The sequence below is a fragment of the Musca domestica genome, unplaced genomic scaffold (assembly GCF_030504385.1).
Source record: "Musca domestica strain aabys unplaced genomic scaffold, Musca_domestica.polishedcontigs.V.1.1 1, whole genome shotgun sequence".
Classification (NCBI taxonomy): domain Eukaryota; kingdom Metazoa; phylum Arthropoda; class Insecta; order Diptera; family Muscidae; genus Musca; species Musca domestica.
Genome location: NW_026712114.1, coordinates 11384556 through 11394701, shown reverse-complemented (window position 1 = coordinate 11394701; position 10146 = coordinate 11384556). Strand labels below are relative to the sequence as shown.

General features: G+C 37.4%; 2 protein-coding genes across 4 annotated transcripts; one reads left to right on the top strand and one right to left on the bottom strand.

The window, feature by feature from the left end:
* The first annotated feature begins 268 nt into the window (after window positions 1-268).
* LOC101891592 (ADAM 17-like protease) lies at window positions 269-6497 on the top strand. Of its 3 annotated transcripts, none has more exons than XM_059118959.1 (14): window positions 328-630; window positions 695-934; window positions 1004-1125; window positions 1865-2009; window positions 2072-2313; window positions 2460-2654; window positions 2770-2908; window positions 3358-3593; window positions 5052-5451; window positions 5512-5578; window positions 5708-5804; window positions 5868-5973; window positions 6056-6221; window positions 6291-6497. In XM_059118959.1, exons 1-13 carry the CDS (start codon window positions 546-548, stop codon window positions 6217-6219), a joined length of 2238 nt encoding a protein of 745 aa, XP_058974942.1. In that variant the 5' UTR covers window positions 328-545; the 3' UTR covers window positions 6220-6221; window positions 6291-6497. The 3 variants fall into 3 exon arrangements, with proteins under 3 accessions (XP_058974949.1, XP_058974942.1, XP_005185392.4); XM_005185335.4 differs by having other exon boundaries at window positions 329-630; window positions 6056-6215; XM_059118966.1 differs by lacking the exons at window positions 2770-2908; window positions 5052-5451; window positions 5512-5578; ... (2 more) ...; window positions 6056-6221; window positions 6291-6497 and having other exon boundaries at window positions 269-630; window positions 3358-3524.
* A 2172-nt stretch (window positions 6498-8669) lies between these two features.
* LOC101891411 (nucleoplasmin-like protein) lies at window positions 8670-9836 on the bottom strand. The gene is made up of 3 exons (XM_005185334.4): window positions 9674-9836; window positions 9308-9444; window positions 8670-9239 (listed from the first exon to the last, which is right to left on the bottom strand). The coding sequence occupies exons 1-3, from the start codon at window positions 9693-9695 to the stop codon at window positions 8952-8954; spliced, it is 447 nt and encodes a 148-aa protein (XP_005185391.1). The 5' UTR covers window positions 9696-9836; the 3' UTR covers window positions 8670-8951.
* Window positions 9837-10146: the final 310 nt, after the last annotated feature.

The window sequence follows — 10146 nt, the reverse complement described above, 5'->3', positions numbered from 1 at the left end:
ACAAAACTTTAATTAAAAAATTAATACTTTTATGTTTTAAAAAATATATGTACAAGAAATTATATTTTCACCCGCCTAAATGATTTTTGGCATTTGCAATTCGCCACTGTTTACTCACTGAGTTTCAAATTTTGTAGCTAGTTCCGCGCTCTTTTAGTGAATGGATTCATTTTTCCTCATGTCTCATTCGTAAACAACAGAGGTCCTTCGGTGATTTTGCTTTCTGTTTATTTTTAATCAAGTATTCCTTTTTGGCCTTTATATTCGTTTCGTTGGGGACGACTTTCATTTTGGTTTTCCACACGCGCATTCGCTCTGTCGAGTACTCGGTTTTCACCCAAGTTGAGTAGCAACTAGTTCCGCGCTCTTTAGTGAAGATGTTCAATTTTCTCACGTCTCATTCGTAAACAACAGAGTACCCCGAGTCTTTGCTTTCTGTTTATTTTTTATCGGGTATTCCTTTGTGGCCTTCATATTCGTTTCGTTGGGACGTTTTTCATTTTTGTTTGTTTTAAAGGACATTTTCCTTACAAGGGTTTTGTGCAATGAAAAGAAAATTGGTTACGGAAAGATATTTTTTTAATTATTTTGTTATTGTAATATTTGTCTTATTTTTTATTAAAAATGTTGGTGAGTATTAAGCAATTCAAAATAATTTTTTATAATTTGTAATAATTTCATGTTTTCTTTTCAGATTCCCTTCATCGAACGCTTAAACACTTTGAGATTTTCCACAAAGATGAAGTCCAGCATCGTATTGTGAAAAGAGGTGCCAAACATAGCAATAATCCTTTTAATGTCATCAAAGAAGTGGAATTCAAAACATTGGGTAAAAATTTCCGTTTAATTCTGCATCCTCATCGAGAGGTTTTGCATAGTAAATTTAAGGCATACACAGTGGATGGTGATGGCAATGAGACTGTTGTGCATTTGGGTATGTTGACAAATCCTTCGGTTTGCTGCCAAGGGCATGTAAATTAATGATTTTTTTGTCGTATTGCAGACCACGACAATTTCTACAGCGGAAGAGTTTTTGGTGAAGTTGATTCATCTGTGCGGGCTCACATTGAGGATGGTTTAATGACAATGTCTATTAATCTACCCGATGAGGCCTATCATGTTGAGGTAAGTATTGATGAAATTCATGAGGTGGGAATATAATAGTGGAAAGCTAGAGGACAAAAAATCAAAGCGCTGTGTCGGAAGAACATCCGGAACACAGTTGGACAAATATAGTCCTCGTGTAGGGCTTTGCTTTTGGCTGCTAAAATAATATATTTACGTTGTGACCTGTATCTAGCTCGATGAACTGCAACGCTATACAATCGGTTAATGTTCGAATATTACATGTCCAAACAGAAATATCCGCAGTCCTATCAGATACGCATAGGCAGCGAATTCTGCATCACTATATGGCTATTTTAACGATCAAGTAGTTAACATGTCAGGAGAAACTATGTGGGTAGTGTCTTCCTGATTTCGTTGCCTTGTATTTTGCAACCAGGGTATCTTTTTCCTTGTCCTAAGAGGAGCCTTATGGAGCGCTGAGCATCTTATTTAGGCTTTTGATTTCTCTTGGCCGGAATGCTTGGAGAAAGTATTGAGTTTGTAGAATAATACTGTCAGTACTTTAGGACACGAGATCGACAGTGATGGAGAGATGATTTATTTACGTTTCGTTGACAAAAGCATACGGGTATGATGCGCTGAAAGCTATACAAGATTATAAGTATTATTATCATGCGAAAATTAAATCTCTTTTACCATGAATTTAACATAATTTTCTCACCTCCCTAAGTCTGCTCACTGCCTAAGTCTGCTTTTCTCATACAAATTTTTCCGTTTTTTCCTATTTGTCATTTAGCCTACTTGGCGCCATCTACCCACCGCCAAAGATAACACCATGGTTGCTTATCGTACGTCAGATATAAAAATGAATTGGCAGCATCCCCAAAAAGGAGACATGGGTGGGGCTCCACTTACCTGTGGCTATGTCAAGGAAGGATTAGGTAAGTGTTTTCATGAATGGAATTTTAGAAACATAATTTAAATTTAATTTTTTTATTTTCAGAGTTAGAAGCTGACGATGATGATGAAAATCCCGACAATGATCATGACAGTGATCATGATCATAAACCCCAGTCACAGCTTCTATCCTCGGTGCACAATGAACCGCATAAGAGATCAAAACGGCAAGCCGATCAATATGAATACACACCCACAAAGACACGATGTCCCCTACTTCTTGTGGCAGACTATAGATTTTTCCAGGAAATGGGTGGTGGCAATACCAAAACCACCATTAATTACTTGGTATGTAATTTATACACAATATTTGTCATCCAATTTCTTGGTGAGAGACTAAAAGTATCACTATCCTTAGTCTTCTCTCACTCTATTTTTTTAATTTAATACTCCAGACTTTCAAGTAATTCGTTCTCAATTCATTCCATTCACAGATAAGCCTTATAGATCGTGTCCATAAAATCTACAATGATACCGTATGGCAAGATCGTTCGGATCAGGAAGGTTTCAAGGGTATGGGTTTTGTGATTAAGAAAATTGTTGTACATTCCGAACCAACTCGTTTGAGAGGTGGTGAGGCGCACTATAACATGATCCGAGAAAAATGGGATGTTCGAAATTTACTAGAGGTAAGTTCGGAAGTCTTATTGAACTGAATGCAAACTAAAAATATTTATAAAATTAAAAAAAAAAAACAATACTAAAAAGTTTCCTTTTATAATATGTACCAATAAAATTGTGTAGGTCTTTTCACGCGAATATAGCCACAAAGATTTTTGTTTAGCCCATCTATTTACGGACCTGAAATTCGAGGGCGGAATTTTGGGCTTGGCCTATGTTGGCTCGCCCAGACGTAATTCTGTGGGCGGCATTTGTACACCAGGTTAACAAAAATGCAAACTAATTATTCAAATTTTCGTATTTTTTTAATTTACAATTTTGATTTGCATTTTTGTTTAGTAGATGTTTCTTAAATTTCATTATTGATTTTGAATTAAGGAAGATTTCCGTATATGATTAAATATTTTTAATTAGACTTTGGTTTTTTATTTTTTATTAGTATTTGTATTTTTATTACAGAAAACTTCCTCAAGGAAACATTAAGATTTTGGAAGAGAGGGAGGAAGGAGGTATGCAATGTTTTCCATATGGATATCGCATTTTACTACCAGTTTCGAACTCTGGAAACATTATGCATATAAAAAAGGGATTAACGAAAACTCCCCTTGTTTCTCTTACATTCTTCCAAAGCTTGGGTTTTCTTTCATGAAACTTTCTTTATGAGAATTCCAAAAAACATATACTAATATCTCACCCCTTTTTCCTTTGTAGAATACTTCAAAAATGGCTACACATTGTATTTGAATTCGGGATTGAGCAGCTCACGCAATCACTATGGCCAGCGTGTAATTACACGCGAAGCAGATTTGGTGACGGCCCATGAATTCGGTCACAATTGGGGCTCAGAACATGACCCGGATATACCAGAATGCTCACCGAGTGCCTCACAGGGTGGCAGTTTTCTAATGTATACATATTCCGTTAGTGGTTATGATGTCAACAACAAGGTAAGTTTTTTTTCGCTACTCATTTGGTGGTGGGTGAGCAATCTGGGTTGTTTAGTGCTATACAGGGTGAGATGAAAAAACTGCAACCAACTTCAGACTGCTGTCATTTCTAAGCCACTCTTCTGACAGCTGTTAAAATTATTCTAGTGACAGCTCATTATATTGTTTACAAGCTAAACAAAAGCATTTTGGCGAGAATTTTTCAGAAAAAAAATTATTCGTGATTTAATTCAAGCGTGATAGTGTGATTTCTTTATATTTGGCTGGAAAACTCCAGCATTTAAATGTGAATAAATCTTTTGTGTCTCATACCACCACTCGTTACCGTGATGCTGGTAGCGTAACCCGACGTGAAGAAAGTGGATGGAAACAGCAAAATCATCAGAAATTCTTCGAAAATTAATGAAGCGACCCCTCCTCGCAGTGGCCGAAAAATGGCTCGTGAGCTGAACATATCGCAATATTCCATTGGGTAAATATTAAAAAATGAGCTCTGGGAAAGCCATTGAAATTCCAAAATGTGCAAGAACTTACACCGCAACAGAAAGGAAATAGACTCAAAAGAACTAAAGAGTTGCTTCGCTTGGCCGAAAGTGGTGAACTGCCAAATTTGGTTTTCTCCGATGAGAAAACATTCGTTGTCCAGCAGTATGTAAACCAACAAAATGATCGTGTTTACTTGCCAAAGAGGTCAGCTGAAAATGTGCACCTTCGGTTGGCCACCAGAACTCAAGAGCTGGCCATGGTGATTTTATAGTCGCTCTCCCCTCGTATTAATCGACCGTGGCATCAGAATAAATGCCGAATACTATCGCGAAAATATTCTGGAGGGTATATTAAAGCCGTGGGCGCGAAAACATTTTAGCCGCAGACCTTGGATATTCCAACAGTGTTCAGCACCATCGCTCTCAGCACGCGCCACCCAAGAATGGTTGCAAAATCAGGTTGCTCGCTTAATTTCCAGGGCACAATGGCCTCCAAAATCTCCTGATACTATTCCGTTGGACTATTGTGGGGTATTTTAGAAAGCAAGGTTGGCAACAAAATATACCAAATTGTCGATCACCTCAAGAAAGCGCTTCACCGGAAATGGGCCAAAATACCGCAGAGAAACATTCGGGCAGCGTGTGACGGTTTCATTGGCGGTTTGAAGGGCATAATTCGTAGCAAAGGTCACCAATTCTGACAAATCTAAACATATTCTAAAATTTGATGCTATTTCCGGCATTTTTTGCTTTCGAATTAAAAAAATTAAAATTATGGCGTTTGACTTTGTTGCATTTTTTTTTCTCACCCTGTATTCTGGAACTGCGGGTATCAGGTACCCCTAGATTCTTATGTGAACTTGTATTCTCAATTGATTGCCTGACCCATAGAAGGTAGAGGTCCCTTCCAAATGCTTCTTACCATACTAGTCTTAATATGGAAAATCATTTTAAATATTCCTTATCTTTACAGAAATTCTCACCCTGCTCGTTGCGTTCAATACGTAAAGTGCTGCAAGCCAAATCGGGTCGATGTTTCTCGGAACCAGAAGAATCGTTCTGCGGCAATCTTCGTGTTGAGGGCGATGAACAGTGCGATGCTGGTCTTCTGGGCACCGAAGACAACGATGCTTGCTGCGATAAAAATTGTAAATTGCGTCGCAATCAAGGTGCCGTTTGCAGTGATAAAAATTCACCATGCTGCCAGAACTGCCAATTTATGCCGGCTGGGGTGAAGTGTCGTGACCAGGTCTATGCCACATGTGAGAGGGAAGCACGTTGCACGGGTACACATGCTGAATGTCCCAAATCTCCGGCCATGGATGATGGCACGATGTGTCAAGAGCGTGGCCAGTGTCGTAGCGGCAAGTGCAGTAAGTTTGTTTGGGAAAAAGGTGTGCTCTTGAATCGTTTTTAATTATTTCCGTTCTTAGTTCCATACTGTGAGACGCAGGGCTTGCAGAGTTGTATGTGTGATATAATACAAGATGCTTGTAAAAGGTAAGATTGGAACAAGGCATTGTACAAAGCTTAAAAAGTTCCCATTTGCTAAACCTTCACCATAAAATGAAACATTTTCCCACATCAAATATATTTTTTAATATTGCAAACCTTTCAAAATTTCCATAGATGTTGTCGTATGAGTATAAATGAAACCTGTTTCCCGGTTGAGCCACCGGATGTCCTACCGGATGGTACTCCATGTATTCAAGGTTTTTGTAATAAGGTAGGTTAACACTTTAGTAAGTTAGAGGAATCTACAGTTAAATCTAAATTACACAACTTACAGGGTGTTTGCGAGAAAACCATACAAGATGTTGTGGAACGGTTTTGGGATATCATTGAAGAAATCAATATTAACCGTGTACTGAGATTTTTAAAGGATAACATTGTCAGTAAGTATTCATGACTCCATGAGATTGCAATTGTCATTTATTAATCTTGTTCTTATCCCCCAATAATATTGCCAAACTCTAGTGGCTGTTGTTGTGTTCACCTCCATCTTTTGGATACCAGCCAGCTGTGTCATATCCTATTTCGATCGTAAAAAATTACGCCATGAATTGAAACAAATCGAATGGAGTCAAAAGAATGATCTAATACATCCAGGTGATAGACGACGTGTCATACATATAAGGTAAAAGTCAGTAATTTTTTAATATAATCATATTTTTCGGATTTGAATAAAATAATATTTACATTTGTTTTCTAGGGTACCGCGACAAAAGATGTCAATGGCACGCATGTAAATATGAATGCACAAAATGAGATGTATTTTTTTAGGATTGTGGAGAATAATTTTAGAGGCGTAGTTTAAAATTCGATAATGCATTTGTAATATTAAGATAATAGTAATTAAAAACACAGATATATAGCACATACCCTGAAATAAAAAGCGATTTGGTCAAAACATTTTAAATTTGGATCTTGAAATATTTAACTATAAAATTTGTCCCCATAAAGTACAATGATGGTTAGACTTTTGAATATTTGTTGTCAAATAAATTGTATTGAATAAGCGAAGCGGATTAGATCATGATAGGCATTACGGCACTGTGCGGCAAAATGCATTTTTTTCTCAAATTACAAAAAAGGCAGAAGATCGTGAAAGTAGAGCTAAAAATGTGAGACACGTGTGTCGAAACGCTTCATCGAAATCCAACTGAAAAATTATGTGAAAATTCCGATCATATTTACGAAAATATTCGAGCTAAGATTCCTTGGAATCCAAGCATTTAAGATGGTCAAAAATCCGTAGCATGAACTAGAATGTATTTGGACAAAAGAAGTCGAGTTTGGCCAGGTGTGGCATTCGATGATATTGAATAAATCCAAATAAATAAAGGTAGTTTCGGCCAGCGGTTGTCACCTCGGTATACATACATGGTGAGATAATAAAAACTGCAACAAAGTCAACCGCCATAATATTTTTTTTTTTAAATTTTATTGAATGAAAGCAAAAATGTCGGAAATAGCATCAAATGTTAAAATAAGTTTAGATTTGTTCGAATTGGTCACATTTGGTAAGAATTATGGCCTTCGGCCAATGAAACCGTCACACGCTGCCCAAATCCAAATAAATAAAGGTAGTTTCGGCCAGCGGTTGTCACCTCGGTATACATACAGGGTGAGATAATGAAAACTGCAACAAAGTCAAACGCCATATTTTTATTTATTTTTTTTTTTTTAATTTTATTGAATAAAAGCAAAAAATGTCGGAAGTAGTATCAAATTTTAAAATAAGTTTAGATTTGTTCGAATTGGTCACCTTTGGTATGAATTATGGCCTTCGGCCAATGAAACCGTCACACGCTGCCCGAATGATGCTGGTATTTTGGCCCATTCCCGGCGAAGCGCTTGCTTGAGTTGATCCGACACTTTGGTATTTTGAGTGCCAACCTTGCTTTCCAAAATACGCCAGACAAAATAGTCCAACGGATTGGTATCCGGAGATTTTGGTGACCATTGTGCGCTGGAAATGAAGCGAGGAACCTCATTTTGTAACCATTCTTGGGTGACGCGTGCTGAGTAATGTTAGAATGTCCAAGGTCTGCGGCCAAAATGTTTGCATGCCCAAGGCTTTAATACACCCTCCAAAATATTTTCGCGATAATATTCGGCATTTACTCTGATGCCATGATCGATTAATACGAGCGGACAGCGACCATCGGCTGTTATGGCGGCCCACACTATCACCATGGCCGGCGCTTGAGTTCTGGTGGCCAACCGAAGGTGCACATTTTCAGCGGACTTCTTTGGCCAAGTAAACACGATCATTTTGTTTGTTTACAAACTGCTGGACAACGAATGTTTTCTCATCGGAGAAAACCAAATTCGGCAGTTCACCACTTTCGGCCAAGCGAAAATATACTCTTTTGAGTATATTTTCTTTCTGTTGCGGTGTAAGGTCTTGCACTTTTTGGAATTTCAGAGGCTTTACCGCGAGCTCATTTTGCAATATTTGCCGAATGGAATATTGCAATATGTTCAGCTCACAAGCCATTTTCGGCCACTGCGACGCGGGTTTCGATCAAGTCGCTTCTTTACTTTTCGAACCATTTCTGTTGATGTTGCTGTTTTATTCCGTCAACTTCCTTGATGTCGGGCTACGCTACCAGTATCACGGTAACGAGCGATGGTACGAGACACAAAAGATTTATTCACAATTAAATGCTGGAGTGCTCTAACGATAGCCACTTGTGGTTTTCCAGATAAATATAAAGAAATCACACTATCACGCTTGAATTCCATCACGCATAACTTTTTTTCTGGAAAATTCACACCAAAATGCTTTTGTACGCTTGTAAATATAATAAACTGCCACTGGAATCATTTTAACAGCATTCGGGTGAGTGGCTTAAAATTACAACAGTCTGCAGTTAGTTGCAATTTTTTCATCTCACCCCGTATATATAGTCGCGTCTTCGTCTATCGACTTGCTAATCATCATGATTATGATTTCCATAGCAATTTGAAATTGGGCAATTTTATGGTAATATAGCTTATTTCAAATGAATGTCAGTATTCCTACTGCCTCAACTCCCACAAACCAATTTATGTACACATTAATCCCAAATAATCACCAACACAATTCTTCAATTTTCCTTGTGTTTTATTATTTTATCATTTTTTAAGTAATTATTTTTATTTTAATTACATACTTATAAACTTATATAGTAGAGTGTACATACAGTGTTTGTGTGCTATAAATGAAAGAAAAAATGGATATTTCGTTATTTTTGTTTATCAAACGAAAAAGGTATTAAAAAGTTTGTGTGTGTGCTCCTCCCAAGAAGTATAAAGGAATTATCTTTGATGTATATCTGTTTTTTGTTTTTTGTCCTCTTATAGGTAAATTGTCTTGTGTCAATTTTTACTTCTTTTTGCTATTTTTGCCATTCTGTTGTGGTGGTGGAGCATCATCTTCATCGTCCTCTTCCTCTTCTTCAAGATCTTCTTCTTCGGCATTGCCCCATTCGTCGACAATGTCGTGGACTAAATGTTGCCCACAAATGTAGACAGGGCCTGTGCCTTGTGTCAGTTTGAAAGTGACCGAATCACTGGGGAATTCCAAGTTGGGCTTAAGAACACGCGTCTCACCAGCCTTCAAGACAGCAATGGGAATTTTCAGGGTTTCCTTTTCATTGATTTTAACTTCAGCCTTTAAAATAATCATAGTTAATTTTGCTTAAATCCCGCCATGTGTGTGTCAAACAGTTCTTTGCTTACCTGTACAACATTGAATTCATCCTTGGCTTCGGCGCCAAGACTTATTTGTTTAATAATCAATTTCTGATCCTGTAGACCTTTGTCAGTTTCGGCCACTTCGAATTGGGCCAAGGGATCTTTTTCACTCAATTCAACACCTGCAAAAACAAACGAGCGATAATTACTATAAAAAATCCACAAGGTTATTGTCTTTTTTTTACGAAACAATGCACCATGCCGGCTTTAAAAGACAAACTCGATTATTGGTCGGTCGTCGACTCAGACATGTTTGATTAGAGATTTAACGACAACTGTACCATACCATCAATTTTGCAAAAAATATACACATACACCGAAGTAATTTATTTAAACTTTGCATTTACTTACCGTAGAAAGATTCTGTTTCCATTTTACTGTCTATTTATTTGGAAATAGTGAGATATTTAAAAAATTGAATTAATTTAGTATATTTTCTACTAGCTATTCACAAAACTTTTCTACACGTGCCGCCCGAATGTGTTGTGTCTCTCTTCAACAATCCAGCTAAAGCAGTGTTGCCATATAACCAAAACTCGTTGTGTTACTCCGAAAGGAACAACAAATCGAAATAGCAACCTAGATTAAATGCGTTGTTAAGTGACCCGTAAACGATCAAAATTCATGGCATGCAATTATGTGGTGTTAGTGAAAATTTGTATATATGCGTCACACATACGATGCATGAAGCCAAATCAAAAATTTTTAATTTTTTGCGTGCATGACCTTCGATTTTGACGTGTTTGTGGTGGAGTGCGACGTTTTTTTTTCAAAGCGATGCAAAGCGGTGCAGATGTCGGATACTGAAAAAAATATGTTTTTGA